At 32.9% G+C, this 27,968-nt stretch overlaps 1 protein-coding gene across 9 annotated transcripts in view; it reads right to left on the bottom strand.

Annotated features, from left to right (window-relative positions):
* LOC106665823 (hemicentin-1) overlaps positions 1–27,968 on the bottom strand; it is a 179,257-nt gene that overhangs the window by 75,076 nt on the left and 76,213 nt on the right. For 8 of the 9 annotated variants that reach the window (XR_002910563.1, XM_024228437.1, XM_024228440.1 and 5 more), the window contains exons 5-7: positions 25,376–25,536; positions 17,515–17,553; positions 9,329–9,479 (exon numbers count right to left, since the gene is read on the bottom strand). Coding sequence is in view for 8 of the 9 variants with exons in the window: in XM_024228437.1 (XP_024084205.1) it covers positions 9,329–9,479; positions 17,515–17,553; positions 25,376–25,536 (351 nt within the window). In the remaining variant the exon portion in view is untranslated. The remainder of the gene's footprint in view (positions 1–9,328; positions 9,480–17,514; positions 17,554–25,375; positions 25,537–27,968) is intronic. The other variant, XM_024228439.1, reaches the window with a different exon arrangement.

Below are 27,968 nucleotides of genomic sequence, written 5' to 3'. Positions count from 1 at the left end.
TACAAAAGGTTCTCAATCGAACAACTAAATTGTTAAAGAATGGAAAATTTACTGAACAATTAGTTTATTTGGTAATCCAGGTAGTGTACTTAAAACATAAAACGTGTTTTAAAATATTTATCACATTGCGCAAAATCTCGTTCATTTCTGTCCAAGTTAATCATATAAGTATGAAGACATCGTATATATATTTGTTTTCTTTTCAACCAGTATTATTATCCTGTAACATCTCGTGTTATTGTTTCGTTTTTATTTATTTCAATGAGCATGAAGAAACATGGCTCGTTTTGTTACGAGGTCGCCAAAATTTAGAGAGAATGTTTACATTTATGTTTCATTTTGAAAAAAGGTTGAGTACTTTGAGCAAAAACACCGTCCTAAGACCTTCCTGTTCTACTGTTAAAAACGCAGTGTGCAATGTAGCAAAAGTATGAATGTTATTAATCAATGTTAATTTCTACTTTATGTGTGGTGATTAGTGACCGTTAATCGATATTTATTTAGAAATCGTGAGATGCGGTCTGGTGTGATGTAGGTTTCAGAAAAACATTTTCTTTATCGTGCCAACGTTTCGATCTTTATTGAGCCCTGAAGATGATCTCAATAAAGATCGAAATGTTGGCACGATAAAGAAAATGTTTTTCTGAAACCTACATCACACCAGACCGCGTCTCACGATTTCTAAATAAATTTCTACTTTATTGTGTGATAATTTATTGACTATTACAATTTTAGGCAAAAATTGGAATTACAGTTTTTTTTATAGTATAACACCTACTACATATATAACAGAAAGCAACATTTTTAGGGGCAGGGGAAAAAATTTTAAGGGCGACGGTGGGAATCGTCTACTACACTACATTTATTAAGCACTCGTGTAAAAAAATATTGGAATCAACTATCAAAAATAATACTGTTATATAAAACAAAGTTTAGTGAAGCCTGATGATTTTAAACTGTACATTCTCCAGTAAATATTCTTCAAATTTAGCCCGCAAGTCTTTATTTTTTAGTAGATTAGATTTTAGTTATCCACCGAACTTATAGCATTTTCAATGTTGAAGCTATTTTGTTATGTGTGGGTTATGTGTTTTTATGAGTGTCTATTCTTGTTATATAAAAGTTTCAACAAGGTTCTCGGAATTTCTGTTGATGCCATGATCCCGAAATTCAGATTTGATAAGAAATTTCAAATTAATTCTACCGAAAGTGACCGCAGAATGTCGGCTATATCTAGTATACCGATGGCTCTAAAACTGAGTATGGGGGTATGTTTGGTGGGCAGAATATAAGCCTTGGGCAATATGCCAATGTATTTCAGACAGCGAATGTTGCAATTGAACACTATGCCAGGGATATCAAAAGGATGGGTATTATCAATATACAATAGAAGAGAAGAACAGCCATTTATTTGGTGGCCCGAAGGGTTCTATCTCATCGGCTGTAAAGTCCAGAGCTGTTTGGGATTGAATGAAGGCCTGTCAGATAATAACAAAAAATTACCCTTTTTGGGTAATAGTGCATAGGGTAGATGGGCAACGAGCAAGCCGATAAATTAGTCACGGAAAGTTCGATGAAGTCTCCTATTGAGAAAAACTCTGATCTATCAGACCCTGGAATGCCATTAATAATAAGTCATCGGTTCAATGAAGTGTATTCGAGGTATGCAAAAAAGTTAATCAAACGACTATCGTACACTACTAACGGCAGAACGAACAAACCTAGGATACGTTAGGAACAGAATGAAAGTTTGGTCTACTGGCTTGACATTGCTGACTCCGGAGACATATCTATATATAGCCACAGAGCAGTAGAAACACGCCTGTTGGGATATTGCCAGAAAGGAGAGGAAACAGCGGAACATGTCCTTTTGTTGGTGCAAAACCTATACGAGCTCAGATTCCTACTCCTTGGAGAAGAAGACCCAAGTCCAGTAGCATGTACAGCACTACATATTAATGAGAGAGTTCCAATGTTAAACCAGTGAAATATGCATATATTGCCTAATTTATAATTATTACGATAAAAAAATGTTGCCTCAAGAAAAATAGACATACTTTGAAAAATATAACCAACAGGAGCAGGAAACTAATCAAAATAATAAATGAAAGGATAGCATACACAATATTTCGAGGTTAACTCACAATAAGAAATAGGCCACTACGAACAAAGGTCTAATCTCGACTACGTCTCATTTCGGCTTTTATATATGGAAAATAACTCACTGCTGATGACGAGAGGCTGAGTCACATCTGACAGACTAATACAACGAGAGTATGGAGTTTATCAAGAACAAAATTCCTCCTTTGTTGATGATTGTGATTTCCTTCAAAGTTCAAATCCGCCGAGCAGAGAGTTTTGTCAACGTGTCATGCTCAATTATTAAACTAAGTTATAAACAATGCGGTTATTTCGTTCGACCTTTTCTCTTTAAACAAGGAAAACATGAAACAAAATCGGTTGTAAATATTTAAACCGTGGAATACTGCAATTGTAGTAAATTGATATAAATTTAAATAAACGAGGATTATGCAACTTTTCTCGTGTACCTGGCGAGTGGCTCGATTTTGTTAAATTTAACCTCAGGTAACAACCATTTTCAGATAATTTTTCTCAAACACGAACACAATCGCTCTAAACTGACTGACGAGATATTAGAAAAAGAGGGAGAGGAAAAAAATGCTCGACGTTAAGAAGGAAAAGACTCGAAACAACTCGATAAATAAGAGTAACAAGCTTTAGTCCTCCATGAGATAATTGAGAAACTGTATTTACGCTGAAAAAATAGAAAAATAAATAATTGAGTAAAAAAATAAACGAAAGGAAAGTTTACTAAATAAATTGTTGAACTTGGTAGTCTGGGTAAACAGTTAAAGACGTAAAGTTTGTGATTTCTGACATTGCTCAAACATCGTTCATTTCTATCCATGAATTTAAATATTTACAATAGTAAATTTTGACAAAACGTGCTATTTAGTGACTGTTAATTAATGATTATTTAGAGATCGTGAGATGCGGTCTGGTGTGATGTACGTTTAGAAAAACATTTTCTGTGTTTTGCCAACGTTTCGTTCTTTATTAAGATCATCTTCAGGCCCGGGTTTTATAAACATTGTTTAAATTACATGTAAAATGTACAAATACATGTAAGATATGAATATGAATTTATACAAAATATAGAAATTTGGTTTAATCAAAGAATTTGTCTCAATCAAAATGTGCTTTCTGTGTAGATGTGTTTTGTTTATAAAGGGTGTTTGGCTACCCGTGTTACAAACTTTGCCAGTAGATTCTACATTCTAAATGAAACCAAAAATATTAATTAACTATGGTTCGAATCTCAACAGTTTCGGAGTTTTCCTTTTCTGAATTTTTAAGATTTCACGACCTTGCTTCAAATGAACAATGATAATTCCAAAACTGAAAGGTTTTGGACAAATCCGTTGATACCAATGAAAACTTAGCAATCCGCCCACCACGGTTTTTCCTTTCCTTTTCACCAATTTCTTCATATTTGAAAAAAGTAATTAAAAACGTAATTACCTAACTAGAAAGGATATTGAGTAGAGTACCTTTTCTGGTCTCTAGGTTTGGAAATAGTAGTTTAGAATTACCATAGTAAGTTTTTCAACATTGAAAAAAAAATATTTTTCCAAGTTCTGGCCACTAAAACGCTTATTTCACGAAGCTTACACGTTTAGTATTGATCACATCTTATTGGAAATGTAACGTAGTTTTCAATGGTATGAACTGATTGTCCAAAACCTTTCAGTTTTGGAATTATCATTGTTTATTTGAGGCAATGTCATGAAATCTTTAACGGGTAATAACTTCAAAACTGTTAACATTCGGACCATAGTTAATTAAGATTTTTGGTTCCATTTTTAATGTAGAATCTGCTAACAAAGTTTGTTACACAGGTAGCCGAACACCCGGCCTATGTGTGGTGTTTAGAGACCGTTAGTTAATGATTATTTAGAGATCGTGAGATCCGGTCTGGTGTGACGTAAGTTTTAGAAAATATCCTCCATAACAATCACAACCCTAAACACATAATCAACATCATAATCAACTATTACAACTCAACACTAACACCATCCATTATTACTAATAATACTGCATCTAATCTATCAAATACAGACAAACCACAAACCAACATACATTTCCATGTCATTCATTCACGGCCTATCACATAATTTAAACACGTTTCTCTCTTCTGATAACTTTAAAATAGCTTTCAAAAACTATAAAACAGTTCACACAATTCTTTTTCTAAAATTAAAGATCCCACACCAATAACAAATAAATCGGATGTAATTTACAAAATCAATTGTTTAAATTGTCCGTCAACTTATATTACATCGATATTACATCCCAATATCTGGATAAGAGAGTAAAGCAACATATCTATGATGCAAAAAAACCCAAAAAATCCTACAGCACTGGCTAACCACCATTTTGAACACAATTTCGACTTCAACAATCCAAAAATATTACACAGAACAAAACAAACATGAACACTTTTTAGAAATTATTTTCATCAACAGGGATAAACACAGCATCACGTACAGAACAGACACATGTAAACTCAGTCGCAGCTACGCGAAAATCATAAATCAAATTCAATATCGATAACATACATATATGATCATCACATCACACAAAACATATAACATATAAAACAATCATCACATTCCACACATCTAATATCTCTACATAGTTTAATTCTTCAACAATTTGGCTTTCCTTTCCCTAATTATCCCTGTCTATATAATCCTGAATGGATAATCAGGCCGAATCATTAGCCACGTTTTTTCCCATTGTCGGCTCCTTTCACCTCAAAGAAGCCGAATCCTCATATAAAAATGCCTTTCTATCCCGACTTCCTTCCTCACCACTTCAAAATCCAACGTATATAAACAGAAAACAGCAATATTTCACTGGCACTCTCAACACGTTACACAAGAATGACACATCTACACGGAAAACAAACACTTTCAGCCCTGAGGATGATGTCAATAAAGATCGAAACGTTGGCGCGATAAAGAAAATGTTTTTCTAAAACCTACGTCCCACCAGACCGCACCTCACGATCACCAAATAATCATTGGCTAACGGTCACTAAACACCACACATTTTATAAAAAATGTAGAACTAGATACAAATTTCATTTTGAATTAAAAAAGGAAGTTAAATTTCAAGGTAGTTATCATATTTTTGTTTTAGTGCAATATGAATTGAATTTTAATGTAATTTTTAATACTTATGTTTCTATGTGTATAACAATCTAAATTATATGTTGAATTAATTTAAAACTAATTGTATATACTTTAAAAAAAATTTTTATAGTGTTGTGAACTAGCAAAAAAAGACAGTGAGTCCTTTCATACAATGGCATTCTAGTTTGTCATTAGTAGGGAATCGATATAGACATTAATAACGCCTGAAGTATGGCCAACGGTACGTATTTACAACACTATAAATAACGAAGATAAACTCTTGTTTTCCTGCTGTTGGGGAAGCGCTTAACAGTTGTCTTCCGGCCGCGGGTCACATAAGTTGGAGGGCCCGGTGGCTATATTGTCTTGCGGCCAGGAAACCGCGTTGAGTTACGAGACCAGGAAAAACCATACCTTGCGAGAAATCTCTTATTTCTTGTCCTTTTCTTCATACAAACGGGCCCTTCGGTTATCGCCGACGTTTCAACCAGTTTACACGGATATTCAATCTTGTGGCATGTTATTAGAACTTAATGTTGACTTTTTCAACTATATCATCATTTTTCGTTTATTTCCTCAGCGTCTTTTCATCTACGGAATCAAAATCTGGGAAACTGTTTATTAGGTTGAAAGATGCTTAAAAAATTACTTTATTTATAATTAAGCGATAAATATAATCCTAACTGCAAACGTTTCCAGTTAACATTTTCAATTTACATTTTAAAAATTTATTGAAATTTTTATCTCATTTCATTCAAGAGCCATTGTAATACATTAAAAAAATATTATTTTAATATTACTGTGTTATCTACGGTCGCATTGATGGAGGAGTGCTTTCGTTTCTTTTTAAAATTACAAATTCACGATGAATTTGTCAAATAAAACATTTTTTATCATTTGTTACTCGGTCGACTGTTCATACGTAGGAATTAAATAACGTCGTTCATTACACACCAGGTAATATAATTCAATTTAGCAATCATGACGATTTCATTTTCATTTTAGTAATACAATTTTTTCTACTGCAACCAATCCAAGTCTCCCTGAATCATTAGAAAATTTAAAATGCATAACACACTTTTGGACTGATTGTTGTGAAAAATATACAAAAGTCGAACTTTTCCCAGGATTTGCTTTCGTGTTCATCGATGCCAGAATACCAGCATTTTTAACCAATCATAGAGAACTTCAGCGTGAAACCTTTCGTTACGCCATTAAAATTAAACAAGTACGCGCATGTTACTTATTAGAGAGTTTAAAATTTAAATCTTCACAAAAAACAAAAAAAAATTCTTCAACTTGTCTATGCCCTAGCAAAACAGAAGGTTCTACACAATATATTATTTAATAATATATTAAAAAGTGAAAGAGGTAACAAAGATAACCAATTTTTTAAAACAGAAACAAAACAATCACCAACTAATGAAGTACGGAGCTTAATATAGATAACATCAATTTTTTTCAACAACTGTGACTTGAAAAATTCCATAAAATATTGAAATTTAACATAATCGAAATTTCAACTGCAGCAACACAACAAGATTAATAAATTATTTAATCAACCTCGTAGTACAAACGCCTAGAAATCTTTTGTGTTTGTATTTGTACTTTTATTTGAATATTAGATAAGTAAATTTTATCCAAATTTGGATTTTTTAAGTGCGTATCAATTATATAATTTGGTCGTTGTGGATCATTTTGGACAGTTCATTTTTGCTAGGTTGGTCTTACTAGCGCCATTTTCCGGATGTCTGAGTGATTGTTGGGGCAGGCAGACTTAAATAATCGGCATCAACCAAATTTCAGGTTTTCACGCAGGCCAGAAGGAGAAATCTCATAATTATATTATTAGTGTTAACTGGAAAGGCGTTTGAGTTTTTATTTGTGTTTTTGCCTGTATAAGTGTAGTTTCGTAAGCTAATGGAAGTAGTTTTGTTTATTCTACATGGATTTGTATGAATCTGTTTTTGGTTCTATTACAGCTCGCTGATTGCACATTCTAATTTTTAATTTAAAATACTACAAACTAAATAATTTTTTAATACTTCTTTTTTAGTCTTGATGTGTTATATCAGTGTTAAGTTTTTTTCAAATTTGTCTGGGCATACATTATAAATAGAAGTCTATGCTTTTTAGTTTCAGTTTGTGTGTTTTGATTCCACGTATTAGGTTTTTCAGTTTTGCATTTTTTAGTTTGGAATTTGATTTATATTGTTCCCCAATTTTTTTGATTATTTTTTTTATGTAGCTTTATTATTACATTTGATTTGGTTGTTTGTGTGTTTTACCTTTTTTTTCCGTTGGAAGTATCAAGGTGACCTCATACAGTACTAACACACGTTAGCTTCGTTCGGTTCGTCATAACTCGTAAATTTTTCATTGATTTGATCATTTGATTATGATTTTTGATCATAATTTAAAAATCCCAAAAGGTATTGTGGGTTGGCCTCTCTTCCAGTGCCAATGGTTCATACTGAGCATGCATATTTTTTATCATATTTTATATGATGACTGTTTGCTTGTTTTGCAGTATCGTTGATTATGAAATGATTTTTTGGAAATTATTTCTCAAACTTTAGTTATTTTCTTATTTTGAAATGGCTGTAATTAAGTATTTCATTAAAGTTTTCGCATGCTTTCATTCCATCACCCTTTTTTTCTCACACTTTACGAAATTAAAGTTCGGAACATTTCTGAATGATAACGTTCAATATCCTTTGCGATAAATTTGTTTTATGACCTTTCATTCTTGGAATTGAAGTGGTTTCCAGTTGTGCGAAGATTCCACTCTCCCCTTAACACTCATTGCGGGGAGTTCCAAAGGGGTTCGCACATACAATAAAATGCACTTGGGCCATAAATCCTCAGCCTTCGGTCATGGTCAGTCGCTTCTGTTTATGAAGTGTTTTGCGTTCTGTTCCCTTAGGGGACTATTTGAAGGGAAGAAGACTGGCATTTCCTCTCAACTGACCCTTCTTCCGCAATAAAACCCTCCTTTCACACGAAGTAAATATTCTTATTCAAGCGTAATATTTTTAAAATGGACATCTTTCAATCACATAAATAAAGGCTGTAACGGTTACATTAATAATGCTTTTGTACAATGTTGTAATAAGAATACATCTTTCAATTAATTAATCTTTATGTTAGATATTGGTTGAGATAAAAAAGTCAGTGTCACGAGCGGGATTCGAACCCACGACGTTCGGCTAAATACGCCGCTGCTCTACGACTTGAGCTGTCGTGACTTCGATCCGGATTCGGATTTCGGACACTAACCTCCCATCTCAACCCAACCTTTCGAATTTTTCCTCCTTTTTCCCATTTTACAAATGTCCTTACAATCCTTGATCTTACATAAAGATTAATTAATTGAAAGATGTTATTTGGACAATCGGACCAGGAAATCTAACGAATTTAATAAGAATACAGCTAACAGGTACATTATTTATTTATTAAAAGTTATATTACATATATATACTTTCAAATAGTAGTGAAATGGAGGTTTTTGTTGTTTAACATGTGTAAACATCATTAAATTATTTATTAAATTTGATTAATTGACTTTTGATTTAATTAATTAATTGAATTTTGATTAAATTAATTAATTGAATTTTGATTAATAAATTATTTATTGCCCCGGAAAGAGACGTAGAAAGAATATTTTAACGTCCTAAATTCTAGCAAACCCTTGCACAGGATAGTTAATAGATGTGACGAAAGGTGGTTCAATACAATTCTTGATGAGATTATCGAGCTGAGAGTACTACTGAATACCTCTGGAGTGGCCATTAAAGGAAATAATACCATACAAATGGATTTGTATTGGTAACTGGGTCACGTAATTCCATTCATTGATGAAAATACATCGCAGGTATTAAAATAATTCTGAAAAGTTCAATATTTATTTGTAACGCCATTATAAGGCAGATGGTCTGGCTTTATCGCCGGTGTGATTATAAATTCCGCTAAACGACCCTAAAGGGGTTTTTAAAACGTTTTGCAATTGAATATGGAATGTTAAACAAAAAATTATTTTCGTTAATACTTGCACATGCTTTGAAGGGAAATTAACTAAATTTATAATAATCATGAAAAAAATAACTTACACATAACTTCCAAAGTGGTTGTTTCTCTCATGTTCCCTTCGTGTCTCGATCTCATTATTTCGTTGGAGGCTTCGCAGCTCAGTGATTGCTCGTTCTCGAACCTTGTAGCGATGAAGACGAGTTGAGAAACTGTATCAAAAGTGTTGTCTCCCTGTGACAAGAAACATCTGTTATAAAACGGTCTTGTTATAACTTTCTAATGGTCGTTCTCCAAAGAAGTAAGTTGTAGAAGATAGGATAGCGAACAATAAAATAGGATCGTTCGAACGATCTGTAAAAACTAGCTCATTAACACGAGAAAATTGAGCATGTTTTTAACCAGATATCAATCATTTATGAAATCCTTGTGAAGGATTTGTCTGGATAATAGATTAATCTTAAATGAAATGTTTCGTAGGAATGAAATATTTTACATAGGATTTTAAAGCTCGTGTTTAATCCTTGCTTCTCATTGTTACAATGCGAAGAAAAAACAACGACATTGAATGTACTGAAAGGATCTTGCTCAGCATAAATATATTTGTAGGACAATGGAATTATTAAAAAGATTAACGGCAGGTGTCTTACAACTTTAAACCGGTCTTACTTTTTGTTTGTAGTTTATTTGTAGTTTTCTTTTCCAACATATATATTTAAGGTAATTTTAAGTCAACTACTATTCTTTCATACAAGAGAAAACTGACGATACTCTTAAGTTAGTCAATGCTCTTTCAAAATCAGCAAAAGAAAGCTGGGGATTAACTCCGAGGCCCTTAGATTGATGTATGATAGTGCAGTGGTTCCGAGGATTGCCTATGCTTCGCCTGTGTGGGCTGATTCAGTTATAAATAATAAGAAAATAATGGCAAAACTGCAGCGAGTGCAAAGAATCATGGCAATAAGGATGATGAAAGGGTATCATACCATTTCATATGAAGCGGCTTGTGTTGTTGCAAATATAATGCCTATAAGAATAAAGATAGCTCAACTTAAAAAATTACACGAAATAGTGAATAATGGTAATGTTGAGCTTCAAGACACAACATATGATAGACCATTGCAATATAAAGAGTGGAAACACCTGGCAGATGCTATTGACATCCAGTATCTACATACTACCGAAATGGCCGATGGTGATTATATGTCTATATATACTGAAGGAAGCAAATCAGAGGTTGGTTAGGTAGTGCTTTTGTTTGTTTCCAAAACGGTTCAAAAATTTATGAAAAAAAATACAGACTGCATCAGGCATGTTCCAATAATCAAGCCGAACTTTTGGCCATTCTGAAGAGCTTGCAATGGGCTATGAATACAAAATCAGAAGGGAATATTGCCAAATTTATCATTTTAAGTGACAGTCAAGTGTCCTTAGAATCAATTATTTATTATAATAATCATGGCTTTTTGCCTGAGCAAATAAGGAAAATTATTCAAACTCTAGTCAAACAGAATGTTAATGTACAACTAGGCTGGGTTAAGGCTGATTGCGTAATAGAGAGAAATGATGAAGCTGACAGACTGGCCAAATTAGCATCTACTGACGAGAGTTTGAATTTGGCATACACCAAACTTCCAAAGTCATCAATTATAAATAAACTTTTCGAAGAGAGCCTGGAAAAATGGGAAAATGCTTGGTCAAGTACAAATAATGGAAGGCAGACAAGAAAGTTCTTTCCCAAAGTTGCCGATAGATTCCAGCCGCACATCCAACAATCCGCACCACTAACCCACATCTTAACAGCTATTTTTTCCGCTTTCATCTAAGAGAATCTTCATCATGCTTATGCCTAATTTCCCAGTAGAACAAAGCATTAAACACCTAATATATGAGTGCCCACTAATAGAACCACTGCGTAGTGTTTGGATACCAAAGTGCCTACTGCAAGACAAGAAGTGGCCACCTGATGAGAAGGAGCTCATGAAGAGAGAATATTATGAACATTTTGACACATTCATTAAAGCAATAGATTTAATGTAATTTAGTTAAATGTTAAGTTATTTGTTTATTTAGTTTTTAAAAATTAGTTTCTACTTATTAACGTTATTAATTATTATATAACAGTTTCAGTAATTGTCTTTTCGCCAAATATGAATCTGATATCCCAATATATACATATACATTTTATATATTTTATATTTATGGTTATTGTATTACATGTAATGTTTTGTATGAAGCATGTAGACTAAATATAATAAAAAAAAGTCAACTACTAAATTTAAAGAAACAAAAAAACAATCATTTATAACAATGGAGATACATTAAAAAATGACGAATAAACACACAAAACCTACACTGAAATAAAACCATAAAAAAAGAAAAGTCTAATTGATACAGCAGTTATTCAAGAACTTTCCTTTTGCAATAGCACATTGTTATGTCTCTGTACAGGTTGGAAAGTTTTTTGCAAGAAAATGCATAATTCGCCATAAAAAACTTTTAAATATTAGTATTTATATTGGTCGAAGAAAGAATTGGATGAAATGCATAATCGCATATATTCTGATACCAGCCTATCCGTGAATAGCATGGATTATATCAAACAGAAAGATCATTTCTGCTTATTAAATGAAAGTCCTAGTTGGGTTAAACAGACTTGAAGGATCAAGTTGGATAACTTATCTGTGCTGGTGTTCGGAAGGATTGAGTGGTCGTGAAACGGAGGTTTGTGCGGGAGACTGGAATTCAGGACCCCTCCTTCCTTCGGTAATGGTATTGTTATTGCTAGGTCATTAAGCCCGTGGCTTGTACTAATTACATTGTGGCCGAGGAGGGTGGATTAACGCCGCCCAACTCTATGACTCGATCACGTGACTCTCATACCTTGTCACCACTCCCAGAAACTAACTAGGAAGTGCGGAATTCAGCGTTTGCTTGGACGCATTGTGCTGATCAATAATCGGTGTAGTTGGGTTGAACGTTACGATTAAACAACGTAGAAAGATTGAAGAAGGCGAGCTAGTTTGAAGTCAAAATCGATCGCCGAGTCAAAATCTTTGATGTAATCTGCCTAAAAGTCGGTTATCCTGAGAGTTTCATGTAATAACCTTTCAATTATATACGTTATTGAGTAATAAAAGGGACTTGAATTTTGAGCAGATTCGCAATGTAAATACTGCAATTACTACAAATACAAGGGAAATTCAGGACAAGCTAAAAAGTAATGGCAAGAATTTATAATAGACAGAAGCGTAAACTTACTTACGAGGTTGGTAATAATGAAAGCATTTTGAGCTTGCGGCTTTTCGCTCTTAACCTTATTCCCAACAATAATAGAGTTTTCAAAGTAAAACATCCAGCTTTGATCAACAGAAATAAAACAATGTTACAAGACAGATCTCCCGAATATAATTCGTGTTTAACCCAAGCAAATATAAGAGATTGGAAGGAGTCAGCGTTTTTCCTCGCCCTGCTTATATCCCTGATCTTTCATTATCTAAGTTCTAGAAGCTCCAAGAATTTCATTTTCTAAGAGAGCTTCCCTGCTGTTTAATGTAACTCTGTTCGACAGAGTCAATTGACAAATTCTGAAAAAAATATGTCAATTAACTAATATTGCGAATAGAAGCAATAATAATTCAAAAAAATATTTGTACTACAACTAAATAGTAGATATGTCCAATGAACATTGTAAAATGGTGACCAATGTTTTCTAAACGGCACATGTCATGTTTCAGTTGCCCTGAATGACGGCTCGGTATTTCCTCAATTACTTGAGTGTGTCGATATGCGTATTTAATCAGGCATAGACTAAACAACAAAATGCAGGTTTAAAACAAACTCTAATCCGTCGAAAGCTCATTTACCAGCTAAAAATAACTTACGCATTGCCGCAAATGGATAATATGAGAGGAATGGCATTGTTGAAATTAGCATTGGATAATCAAAACCGCAACCGGCCTGTATCACAGTCCTGAATAGTGACTGGTTTGATGAGGCTCGAAATTATTCATTATTTAATCACTGATCATTTCGCATCACTATGACGTTATTTTAATTAATACATAATTATATATTAATATATCTATATAATTATTTATATGTATTAAAAAACAATAATTTTTAAATAATACGACACAAATCGAGGTTTCTTATGAACATCCTTCTGAATCCTTCCTTATCCCCGAATAAAAGGTGTTCAATATATTTGAAGGTAAAAAGCTCTTTCTAAAAATGTTTAAATTTAATGAAGCCAGAAAAGCAAATATTCCGTTTTTATTTATTTCAAATGTTATTAGTTTTTTATTTAAATTTTCACCTGTATTAAATCTGCGCTATTTAAAAAAAAAAGAAACTAACAATACAAGCCATCAAAACTGGCTAGACTCATAATGACTCTCTGTAGATAATTTATTTTAGTCGATCTTACAATATAGACTCATTAACTAACGAACACATCAGATTTTTTTTTGTTGATAAAAATTCAGGGAAAAAGAAAAAGGCATTTACAAATGTTTCACAAAACCTGTAACTTCGTGGTTACTGATCATCTAGGACTGTTTAACCTTGTTTTTTGTCATTTCGAAAAACAAAAAAACAAAAAAAACACTGAATATGGTGAGATGCTGAAACAGATCAACACTGAGAGAAACTTCACAAGTTATACTGAAAATTGCCTGAAAACATATTGGCCGCTCCATTACAAGAGACTAATTTTACGTATGAAGTCGATAGATAAACTTATTGTCTTTTTGAACTTTAAAGTCGTTATGAGCAATAATTATATTACCAACTCCGTTATAATACATATAATACATGCTATACTGAAATTTGTATGTACAGGTTTCGAACACGAAAAAAGCTTTGTTTCAACAAGACAACGCTCGGCCACAACATACAAAGCAACAAATGTTAGCATTCTAGTGAGTCCTGACCGTCCTCCAACAGAGAAACCCCTCTTCCAACCACTTCTACAAGATAAAACGTTTCATAAGTGGTAAAAACTAGATCATACATAATTTATTATTTACATCCAGGGTGTCAATAATGTCAGGAGATTGACCAACCCGTACGTTAGCATGTTTTTGACCTTCGTTTTACCATGATATAGAAAGCAAAAAGCACACATCACTCGTAACTTTGACCTCGCTCAGTCTACCACCTCTTTACCTCAGTGGCCGATTCTAACTTGCCAAGAAAAGAAAAAAGTTTTGTGACTTTGTTAATGAATTCAATGGTATAGCCAGGAAATAAAGCAGATTAGTCTTAGATAGCTATTAACCGCCGATACGATGGGCTGTAATAGTAAAGTAACGTAAATCCCGTTATACAAGAAGGCTACACACTACACGGTGTCGCGGACAAGAGGCAAATTACTCTTAAGTGGGGAACAAACTTACCCGATGCAACGCTACCCGACGCCTTGTCACGTTTTGGTAAGGTGTGCACATCTATGCGACGTCAAGTGCACGCCACGTACAGTCATATAGAGTGTATCACAAATCAGTATCGCAATCGCAACGCCTCTTTTGTTCTTAATGCATTATTTTGAGCAAAACTATGTAATAAATTGTTTTCTAAACTTAATTGCTTTAAATAAAGTTATTCCGGTGTTTTGATAAATTTTCTTACTTAGTTTGAAACAAACTACGAAAAATATGAGTGTCCTTTCCTGAATCACTCGACGAAAATGGTGTAATTTACGAGCAAAACCATGAAATAAATTGTTAGTTAAATATTATGAGGAAAACCGTGTAATAAATTGTTAGTTAAATTCATTATATCAAAAAATGGCATTCCTGTGTTTTGATCAATTTTCTACCAAACCATTAAATTAAAAAAATAAAACGAATGAATTTTTGATCTCGGTTAATTAAAATAAGTATGTTGTAATTAATATAACGAGAATAATACATGTAGTTTGAATAAAGATATGAGTATCCGGTTCTTTTGTCTTCGACTGTACTCGATGTTACCCGACGAAAATCTGGACAGTGGGGATCGCAGAGCGTAGAGTAGAGTAGCGTTGCATAGCATCGGGCAGATGTGCACAGGGGTAATAAATATTATGGAAAATTGGACTTTGGAATTACGTCGGGTAGCATCGCATTGCGTTGCATCGGGTAAGTGTGTTTCTCGTTTGAGAAAAGAATAGCAGCACACTTTATGTGAATATGAAATTCTTGGTTCAAAATTTATATTTACATCTATATTGTATATTTTCGAATGTAGTATGTTTTTTAATTCACCCAGGCTCTGAAGAGATGAACCGAATAAAGGTCGAAACCTTGGCAAAAAATGAAAAAAGTGTTTTTCTAAAATACTTCATTCTTCACCGCTCCTCACGGCTTCAACATAAATATAATTAAAAATATTAAGAATTACCACTTTTTTTGGTCACTCAGTGTATATCAATTTATTTATACATATCCATTTTTTTCAATGTACTATTCAAATATAATAATCCATTATATTATAATTATCTATACTTTTATATAAAATCTTTTTTTATCCACCGGAGGTCATTATATTTTTCGATACCACAAGGCAGGAAAATTCATCTCCTCATAGCTCCTTGATAGGATAAGTCGGTTGAGCGTGTAATGTAGGCAGAGAGCAATATCAGGTCTTAGGATTGGCCCACCTTGGCATAAAGGCTAACAATAGATGAAAAGGCCAGGCTCAAAGAACTGAAAGACCAAAGGGCTAAAATACCACAGCAAGATCCCTTGACTCGTTTACCAATAGCCTATGAGGACTCCTTTATTACCCTAACAAGACCAGATATCAATTTTTTCCGCTATCGTCCACAAGACGGTCGGCATTCTTTAAAAAAATAACGTTAACGGTTTAAACAAAATAGATACCATCCAAGAAAATAGTTTTCTTAGTTGTTTTTACATTCAGAAATTGTTGATTTGAACTAAAACTAATGTAACATCCATCGGAAAATCAACAAATCGGACAATTTCCTGTACCTGAAAAAGTAATTTGTTGAGCAGAAAGAATTTCGTTTATATTAATGTCAAATCACCTTTATTTCCACTATTATTCGCACTTTTATAGTATATAATAGGTTTATTCTATTTTTGTTATACGTTTTGATCAGCATTACTATTACTTATTAAATCCATTAGATTTCGTGGTCTGATTGACCAAATAACTTTTTTCAATTAATTAATTTTTGTGTAAGTTAGCTGGTTGAGATGAAAAAGGAAAAATCCTTCTTGCTTCTTTTTGCCATTTTTCAGTTCACGAACTCTAATGGATTTAATAAGTTAAATGAAGTACATCTTCACTAATGCTCTCCGTGACCATTTCATCATTTGTCGACGAAATCGAATAGATCACACGACATTTGAAAAATGGCAAAAAGGAGGGAAAATTCGAAAGTTGAGTTGAGATGGGAAGTTGGTGTCCAAGTGGATCGAAGTCATGATAGCTCAAGTGGTAGAGCAACGGTGTATTTAGCTGAAGGTCGTGGGTTCGAATCCCGCTCGTGACACTGACTATTTTATCTCAATCAATACCTTTCATAAAGATTAATTAATTACAATTACTGTTGATTGTTTAAGATTCTTTCAACCGATAGTTCCTTTTTAATATTAATTGTTGGGTAAACACTAAATGTGTTTTTTTTGTGTAATATTTCTTGTCTAATATTTTAGCCTAAAGATTAGGATGAAAGATAATTGTCTTAGTTGAAGTTATAAAACGATAATGTTACAAATCTTTGATAGGGTTTTTGCTTTTTATGCCTTGTAGAACTCTCCTTTCAAGTAGCTACCATAATTGTTGCCGTTAAAAAGAGTGAACAAGCAGAAAGATTAAACTTTTTAATTTATTCGATCCTTTCCGAGTTTCATAAAGTTCCATTTAAACCTTGAACACTCGTTGCAACAGTAAAATTCAATTTTAGATCATATTGAAAATACCAGATTCAATGTAATATGTTTAAAATAGATGTTTGAGCAATGACTAAACAAGCGACAAAATGTTAGTTATTTGTGTGCTTTTGTTCTTTATCTCCATTGTTTTTGAAAATTACTGAATATAATCAAAGTTAATTTAATATGAACGGTTTTTTAATATTAAAAATAGCATTTTGGAAGCATTTTAATAATACTTGCTAGTACCAAATGTTACTTTTTTACTTTGCTAAAAATAAATAAAATGTTTAAGTTTAAAAAATTATATTTAAAATAAATAATATGGCAAAAATCAATAAATAACAATATCATTATATTTAAAAAATAAATGTAATACTTACGTTCGCTATCTTTTTCGTGTAGGGTTTCCTATCTATTAACTATCCAAAGCAGCATGCGCAGAAACAAACAGCTGAATAAACAATTTCCAACAGGAAAATAGCCCGAAGGAATGGGGTGTAAATGAGATGGTTATCTTTCGTGGGCTTCTGTTAATTGTCTTTTCCGTTAAAGGAAACTTCCATTCTCAAATATGGCCGGATAGGAACTTTTACAAATTTACATATAAATCAGTCGCAAGACATCGGAGCGTTTTCGGGTGTGCCAGGAGCGTAATTGTATGTATATTGTATGTGCGAGCCTCGGCTGCTCAGTTAGCACGTCTCCTGGCCTTTATTGCCTCCTATGTACTGGAGGCTTTAGTGTCCCTTTTTTATAGTCCACTAAACTACCTCCTGGGATTTTCAACCTCCTCCCCCGACTCCTTAGGATTTATCTGGCAGTAGTCCCACCGTTGGCTTCCAGGCTTTGTCCCACCAACCCCTTAATAAAAAGGTTCTGGCGACTAAAGGGGCGGCTTTAACCCCCTGCTTTAATGAATGGAATGAGTCTCTACTACCACACCCCTAAACACTTTTCTCAATTGCTTGGCTCACCTTCGTTAGGAATTCTTCTAATTAACATTCAACCGTTGCTCTTACGTTTAAATGATTACGTCATTCTTAATCACTAAACAATGCAAATTTAATAAAATGGGTATTTTAATTCGGATTGTATTGACTCTTATTCTTTTTTTTCTTGCTTTAAGTATCAATAATAGACCAGAAAATATTACAGGTACATCACTCCACAGACCACACAGATAATTCTACCAACGAAATCATTTTGATTAGAAGCTTGTCTCTAAAAATTATTAACAGACATTTCTATTTGAGTCGTTTTCGAGCTTGTTTGTATCTTGTATCTTTAATTCGGGGCTTGTTTCATTACAGAATTACATATATATAATAAAATCAGCGAGAACAAACAGATCAAGATGATCGATGACGATTAAACTACACTGATCCACAAAAAATTGGCGCATATTAAAATATTCATTTTTTTGTATTGTGCTGCGATTGTCTACCTCAAGACATATTTTTTTATTGTACTCTTATATCACTTATACAAGTCTGGAGAATGGGATGTGTTAAAAAAACGAGGTAAATAAACAAAAATTAATAAAAAATAAACTCTTTTGGGAGATAATAAAAAATAATAAACATGTTACCACAATAGGAACGGTTAAAAATCATTTTAATACTCAGTATTTCCTTATGTGCCTGCGTGTGGGCGTGGGTGTTTGCACATAGACGCATAAACTAGAAAGAAGAAGAGAAATAAGGGGAAAAAAGAAGGGAGATAATGGAAAAAGAAAACGAAGAAAAATTAAAAAATAGGGACACTAACCCCATCGTAGATTTTCTAGCGTGTCGGCTATTTTCTTTGCCATTCGCCGACCCCCAAAAAATTAAACAATTTACAAATATTGGGTTGTCCGGAAAATAATGCAGGATTTTGGTATTAAACAAAAAAAAAGAAACTAGTTACTTTAAAGCAATGTTCTTTAATCAAAATAATTTCCCNTTGACATTCATACAAATGAGTAATCCTGTAAACGTAAACAGAATATTTTATATAGATTTTTTTTAATGAAAACTTAAAATCCTGCATTATTTTCCGGACAACCCGATACATGAAGAATGTGAGAAAATGAATTTATACAATGCTAAAAATTTTAGGTAAAAAATAAATAATTAAATAAAATGAATTTATACAATGCTAGAAAATTTTAGATAATTTTTTTTTCAAGCATTGTATAAATTCATTTTATTTTTTTACTTATTTATTTTTTTTAATCTAAAATTTCTAGCATTGCATAAATTCATTTTTTCACATCATACATGTATTTGTCATATTTAAACAATGTTTATAAATCCCAGGCCCTGAAGATGATCTCAATAAAGATTGAAACGTTGGCAGGATAACGAAAATGTTTTTCTAAAACCTACGTCACACCAGACCGCAACTCACGATCTCCGAATAATTATTGATTAGCGGTCACTAAACACCACACATTAGTAATATCTTTTTTAAAACTAAAGATTTAATATTTAAGAAATTTTCCTCCATAATGCAAAACTATTTCAATTTCATAGTTATAAAGGGATTGTACATTTAAAAACCATCTACAATTAATATAAATTTTTTTGCAAAAGCCACCAGTTTTTTCTGTTTTAGCATAAAACGATTAAAGTGTAAAACATTCTGAATTTTGATTGCGAAACCGAAGTATAAATAACCGTGTTATAAAAACCACTTGGTATAAATCAGAGTCGTACATCCAACTATTTCAGATGTAAAACAGAGATCGGCTTAAAATGGAAATGAGTATAATAACAAGTGATTGGCCGTATAAATCCACCGCAACATTAAAACAACCACAAATTCTATTCCTCCTGCGCCCAGCATTATTTTATTTATGTCGGATGTTTGTAAAGCAGGGGAGAGAAGACTGGGTTAATGGATGTGACCACTCGTGCCTAGTACAGTGCTACTCTGTGATAAATCAGTCCTTGCCCCTCTTTCAAGTCTAATTAGTATTTGTTCTAATCCGAAGGAGACAAACCCCTTCCCACAGACAAACGCGCAGGTCGGGCTTTGGTTTTTTTTTAGATGTGCCTTTTTTCAACCACCAGGTTGACCCCCCTGTCACGGATCTGTCAGGGGATTTGGAGGCAAGAGAAATATTTATTACTCGGCCAAAGCCTGATACAATGAATTTCAAATAAAAAATGTATGTATTTAAAATAATTTTTCATTCAATAAGGGTCATAGAAGATAATTTAAAGCGAATCAGGTGTATTTTGAAAATATATTTTAAAATATTTTACGATTATGTACGATAGAATATAACATTCCACTACATTACATTAACTAAAAATGAAATATTTTATACATTTAATTTACAACCCCAATTAAAAAATAACAACACAAAAAAACGACTTAGTTATTACTAAAAATGGTTTTTAAATAAAGGTGCTATATAAAGTGATAAAATTGATCAGAGTATTATTCAATTATATAACTTTAATAAAAAAATAAAAAACGACTCAGCTACTACTAAAAAAGTTTTTAAATAAAGGCCAAAAGGTCACAATATAATGTGATGAAATTGATCAGATATTCATTCATATAACTTTATCTAAAATAATAACAACCCCAATAAAATCCCTGCTATTTTTTCTGGGAGTTAAAGTTTTGAAAAATATATTTTAATATCGTTTACTGAAACATATTTGGTATGTAATTATTTGGAGATCGTGAGATGTGGTCTGGTGTGACGTGGGTGTTAGAAAAACGTTTTCTTTATCGTGCCAACGTTTCGATCTTTATTGAAATCATCTTCAGAGCTCAAAGGGTTTGTTTTCCGTGTAGATGTGTCATTCAACACGACAGATAAGAATGACACATCTGCACCGAAGACAAACACTTGAGCCCTGAAGATGATGTCAATAAAGATCGAAACGATGGCATGATAAACAAAAGTTTTTTCTAAAATCCATGTCACACCACATCGCATCTCACGATCTCCAAATAATCATTAACTAACGGTCACTAAACACCACACACTTGGTATATAGTTTGTTAAATTTTAGTTTTACTATGACATGAAAAGGAATGTTTTTATCTTTTTCATATTCATATTTTGCCACACATGTAAATAGTGAAATGAAAAAATGAGTACTGCCAACAGAATGGTTGTATTAATTTTAGGTGTTTTTTTCATTAACTGAACTTAAAAAACGCATCTTTAACAATTTAAAATTACTAAAATTTTAAAAATGTTAATATTCTTGCATATTGTTTTTATTCAAGGTTAAATATAATGTGTTTTAGATGATTATATAATAACAATCAAAAGAATGGTTTCGGAGCACCAATTTCAGTAGTTAAATTATTTGCCCGTTTAGGGTTATTACAAAATTAAAACATTAATAAATTATATTCTGGATACTCATGATTTAATTTTTTATAACAGTTTTTTTAATATATAATGTATATCGACGGTAAGTAATGTATTTAAACCAAGTCGACCGCCCACACCAAGCTGGCACGGGGAATCTCATCGCCAAATAAAGACACGGAGATGCCCTTTATGCGGCTTACAAGTAACTGTACATCACATAAAACAGAATGGGAGGAATTAGCGCCGCAAAGAATAAGGTGTGGCCTGCCTGCGGATTTCGAACAACTTGTAACAATAGTGGTTATGGTACGAAATTGTTTCCATACCGGAAGCGGATAGAGGTGTACGTGACGATATATAGGGAGGCCTTTCATACGTAGGTTGAAATAATATCCTTAATTTGAGTGAATGTATTTATTAGCGCGAATGTTATAGTAAGTTTGAGTGTGCTTGTGTTGGGATATCGAGTACCCACAAACACATCAAAGTAGTCTAGGTTATTTAGTTTTATGTGTACTTGCACTGTGATAGAGGGGTATCAAAAATCCTGATGACTACGTAATTGTGCGAATGTATTTATTTGCGTGGTTGTGTGAATAGACAGGGGTCTTTGTTGATTATTACGTACCTACAGTTTTATGAACCAAATATCAATTAACCAATCTTAGGATAGTGAAAGCATGATTTTTACTGTGTATTTATTGGCGTGAATGAAGGAAGGGCGTCAAGGTAAAAATCTACTCAATGGGCTCTCAACATTTAGACGTTTAGGCTGTACATAATGTTAGCGGAGTTGTAGGAGTGGAAAAAAGTCAATAAATATTGTTAAAATTAAATTAGCCACATCAGGCATTTTCCATACTGTAAAAATTGTTGTTTATTTACACCTAGTGATTCGTGATATTATTTAAACTCTCAAGAGGCAGTACATGTGGCTAGCATAAAAACGTTCCTGCATAAGGGATTTTATGTAATAAAATTACTTATAATTAGTAAAATTAGGTTTTAAGTAATTCTGCAATTTTAAGGATGATCACTTTGTCAGCCGGCCGTTATGGCACAGCGCTAAAATGCTCTCGTCGTTCGATTTAATTCTAATAAACAAGTGGATACAATTACATCCGGAGAAACAATTACACGAAACTCGCCAACAAACTCGGTTTTGCCAGCCTTTTGCCTCTGCCTTCCTCTTTATCTTGAGGAGGCAACCTAATGGAAAGCTATTGTCTTCTTTTCTTAAGACTCCTATCTCCAGGATTCTACTCTTTGGTAGATTTTCATCATCTCCCTTTTGGAAATCCGATTGTGATTTCCTGCTGTCTAAAGCTATTACCTTATCAGCTCTTACCCCTCAACCCGTCAGGTAACTGCCGGGCGTAGCCTATATAACACGTTAGAAATCTTTTTCCTCCACGAAAATTATTTTCCGCAAGGGGAGCGTAAAAGTATGAAACAAGAACACATTTTAAGTGAACCTATAAATAACACTTTGGTTTAGCAGTTTTCTGTAAAAAGAGTTAGATATTATACACACCCTTGATCCTGGGATAAAAAAGATATTGCTTTTCAGTTTGTTGACAGGAATAAGATACCAACGGAATTTAATTTAGACACGTATAGTAAATTTTATATTAGGATTTGCAGAGCGAGATATAAAAAAATATATATTTCAAATAATTAACAACGTAAAAATATAATTAAGGAATTGTTGAAAATTGTTAATTGATAAGTTCTAAAATTCAAGATGGAAGATGTGAACTTATTTGACTAGGTAGGAAAATATTTAAAATAAAACTCAGGCCCAAAGATTGAGTAATAAATGGTATGCCATGATTAATAATATTGTAAAATGGCCATAAAAATCACTTAAATCATTAGACATAATATATCATGATTTAGTGATTAAAAAATGTAAATTTATTATGTAAATTACATGCTAAAAAGCAAAACGACAGATTTTTATGATTTGCTTGCAAGAACTTTAGGTTTAATAACTCTGGGTACTACATTCTCCTTTGATAGGTTTATGGTATTTTAATCAGAATAAACCATACTTTATTTACGTACAGATACCTACATTTCAGCCAAAGCGTTTTTGCTTTAGATGTCTTGTCTCGTAAGCATAGGGTAATGAGTTTTGTTTATTTATGTTTTTAATGATGAGCTATACAGTTTGTGAATAGGAGGTATATTTAGTACGCCAACGTTGTACTGGTACAGTTTTAGGATAAAAATAACTTCTTTGTTAATAGCTCTGGAGCCTAATTTTGGCCATCCAGGTCTACAGAACCTAGTAACCCCTGATCAATTCCACTGAAAAAGCCAAATGTCAGAATTAACTTAATGGCAACTTATGTGTCTTAGGATGATTATTTCGTTTAAAAAGGGCAGTGTAAGTTCTTATTTTCTCAAATATTTGTTTACTGCTTCTTAAGATAATAATAATTATCGAGTAATTTTTATTAACATTGAGTCATCATTGAAAATTGTGACAATGAGGCTTAATGGTTTCCATATTCTTGGGTTGTTGAGCAAAGTTCAACAAAACCCTTTTTGTTTTAGTTTACTACCCTCTTGAATCTTGATATGGGGCTGATAAAATGAACAAATTTCCTTGAACCTGTTGCTTTGTGACGTTCACAACTAATAAAGTACCATTATACACGAATTGTTGATTTTCATGGTAAATCGGCTTGTTTTTATTAGGCCTTTTCTTGCATGTTCAAAATAGTTGGTCGGGGTCTTTGTGTCGCTCCCACAAGACCATTCAGGACCAAATTTGATTTAACCCCCTCGGGATATTGCGGGGGTCTATTTGGTTTTCACCCCCCCCCCCCAAGAACTGTTCACGTCACAGTGCCCTCTCGTCATACCGGTCCCTCTTATGGCTTTCCCTTTCTTTTTTATTTCGTAAATAACATTTCTCCTTTTTCCCCAAGAGGCCATTTTCAAAGTCGACGAAACGCAATCTGCAGGGACAAAGGCAAGTTTTTTTTGTTATTGATGCTTCAAACAATGAACAAAGGGCCTTAAAGGTAGACTTTCAAAAAGAAACTAACTCGATAAACAAAATGGTTATATGTATTATAATAAGGAAGCCGATAAATTTTAAACAACTGTGTGGCAAAAGTAAACAATAGACCTAAAGCTGCTGTAAGAAGGGATGAAAGAAAATTAATTAGGTATACTACTTTTTTATAATTTAATTATAATGAAAAGAGTAATATATTTCTTTTTTTGGATCTCATATAAAATACAACGAATACTAGTAGGTATATATCCATTTTACTTGGACATTAATTTATATTTTGTTTGTAAAATTTATTCAATCTATTATATGGATACTATAATAACAAATGGATTTTTGGAAATTACCTTCGTCCTGTAAATTATATTTGGTTTAATTTTATCATGAAAACTGAAAGTGTCGTTGTCCAATTTGTTTTTACAACTTTTTAATTTCGCCTACGCAAATGCGTATTTCATTCATAACTTTACTCCCCGTATATTACAATTTCAATATCAAAGAGAAGAAAAAATCCCCTGTCAACGGTTTTAATGAAAAATCGAATGTCCTTCCCCTTTCGAATCCCCTCAACGATTAACTTTGTTTCGAATAATATTTTCCCCTCAGATTTATAGGTGGGCAGATGGTTTTCAAAACTCCTCCTTTATTACATAAACGTTCGATTCTTCTCTTACATCGGATGTTAAAATTGATTAAAGAAAACAATTTTACGAGGGAGGCATTGTTGAGTGTGTAGTTTAGGCGTGGTTAGCGCTGGTTTTGGAAAAGACACGGTTTCCCTTTCTAGAAATCCATTAAGAGAAAATGGCCAACCCATCCGTTCAAATGTACTATCTTGTAACGGTCTAATCGTATCTCTTTAATTAACCCAGTTGTGCGACCTTACCATTTTTACTTCGCTTTCCGTTTCCTGAAGAGCTGTAGTTCCGTTGTACCAAGTTATGTTCGCCGCAGGCCTCGCTCCTTTCACCGTACAAGTCAGATGGACTTTGTTCCCTTTGATTATAGGGTAGTTTACCGGTGACATCTCAAGATTGTTGGGACGCACTGAAACGAAAAAAAACAACACTATAATTTCAATTTTTAAACACATTCTTGATGATATTAAGATCTTTTTAGAATCTTTCACATTGGAATTAAAGTTTTCGGAAAGAAACAATTTGAAAGAAGACAGAAAGAGCGGTCTAAAAAAGACGGGACACCCGGACGAGAATAACACAAGGAATTTTCCTCTATTTGCCGGAAACTGATCCGAGGCAACGAAACTTTTATGGACAGTTTCTTTATATATTCTCCTTCTTTTACTGATCATATTCTTAGCGTGAAAGTTGTTAGACAATAAAATATTTTTTACATCCAAACTAAAAGTATCGCACTTAAAGGAATCTTTTGAAACGAGATTTCTCTAATATTAGAAAGGGGCGCCAGGAGCGGCTTTCGGCCGAGGAAATAATTTAATTAAAGGAGAACCTCGGTCACAAAGAGCTCCACTCTATGTACAGTCCACTCATATGTCCAGTTTTTACTGCAGGTGCTTCTCTCTTTTTTTCATCTCTGACATATTTTAAATTATTTTTAGCCCTCTTTCTAGTGGACAGTCACCAGGACTTATTAATCACAGCACAGAACCGTTATAAATATAATTATTTGAAATCTTAAATTATATTGAATTGAACACATAAATTAAAATTGAGCAAATTATTATTTGGAGATAGTGAGATGCAGTCTGGTGTGACGTACATTTTCTTTATCGGGCCAACGTTTCAATGTTTATTGGGATCATCTTCAGGGCCTGGGATTTATAAACATTGTATAAATTATACAAATACATGTAGGATATGAAAAAAATGAATTTATACAATGCTAGAAATTTGAGACTCAAAAGAAGTATTTGTACTCGAAGTGTTTGTTTTCTGTCTACTTTGATTGAGTCTACAATTTGTACCATTGTATAAATTCATTTTTTCACATCCTACAAGTATTTGTATAATTTAAACAATGTTTATAAATCCCAGGCCCTGAAGATGATCTCAATAAAGATCGAAACGTTGGCATGACAAAGAAAATGTTTGTTTTTCTTAAACCTGTCACACCAGACCGCACCTCCAAATAATCAAAAACTAACGTACCACACATTAAGTGAATTATTGAAGCTGGTAGGAAATATTTTTTGTGTATGTATGTATAAGTCGTAAAATAAATATTAAGCTAATTGACATTGATTCCTTTCGTTTCGTGTATTCTGGCTTATTTATTTTGCACTCATACGCGTTGATCATCTCTGCCAGTTGATACAGATCTGCACTGAAGATGACGTGAAGCCGAAACGTTTATTGGATCAACGATGACCAACGGGAATAGACGGTCTGGGGTGATCAGTGTCGATCAGTTTAGCATGGGATTAATCTCGCACACCAATCCATATAACCAACAAAATAAATCGCATAGTGAAAAATTGAACTAGTGAAAAATAAAAAATAAATAACGGTCTAAACCATTTCCAACAAAAATTACCTAAACGCCAAGTTTAATCAATAAACAAATGAGACTGTTATTTCAATAAAGATATTAAAAACTGCAATTTACCGGGTATAAATTTTAATGAGGATTTTAATAGAAACTGTATAAAGTAAGTATAAAACGTTGATGTGGCGTTATGAATATTACAGAGTTCATTTTACAGGAATAACAAACTGAAGAAATATAATATATTATTATTACGAACGTTGTAGATGGATTAAATGTGAACGTAGGATTACGGAATACGTAATACGTATGAAATAATTATATTGTTATTACTACAGTAATGAACTTAATTAAGTCAACTTATTATTTAGTTTGGTTGCTTTTGTCATTTTTATTTGTGAGACGTGTTTCGGCGTTTCTCCATCATCAATCGTATTTTTTATTCGGGCCAATTTTACGTCTTCTAGGTTAAATATCAAGAAGTGTGTCGGTTTGGTCTTTGTCGGTGTTTTTTATGGATTAATTATGGCTTTTGTGGTTTCTTCCAGTAGGTCATTGTAATCCTCGGTCATGTTCCTTTTGAATTTGTATAATTTTTAGACGGTGTAAGTGATATATGTGAGTTTGTTCTATGAGTTTGTTCATTTTTCGTCATGTTTGAACATCATGTAAGTAGTAATTCAGCAGCCTCGAGGTAAAACTGGATAAGTTAAAAAAAACTTTTACATGATTGCAATTTTCAAAAAAAGAACCAAGATTTTCAAACAAATGAGTGCACAGTCTGTCAGGCCTAAAGTTGCTGAAATATGCACTTATGCCTATCATTTTACCCCAATCTGACTTATCCAGTTTCGATCCAAAGGTGCTGAGTTTTAGTTTTGTGTTGCTGAAGGTTTATAGTGGTTTGTGACAAAAGTTGAGTAGTTTAATTTTTGCTATATACTTGAAAATTTTGTCTATATTTGATTTGATTTTATAATACCTTCTAAACAAGAGAATAAATAAAATAAAAG

The sequence above is a fragment of the Cimex lectularius genome, unplaced genomic scaffold, assembly GCF_000648675.2.
Source record: "Cimex lectularius strain Harlan isolate CLEC.00 unplaced genomic scaffold, Clec_2.1 scaffold238, whole genome shotgun sequence".
In the NCBI taxonomy this organism is placed as follows: Eukaryota; Metazoa; Arthropoda; class Insecta; order Hemiptera; family Cimicidae; genus Cimex; species Cimex lectularius.
The sequence above is the reverse complement of the archived record's forward strand: the minus strand, read 5'-3'. Positions and strand labels throughout refer to the sequence as shown.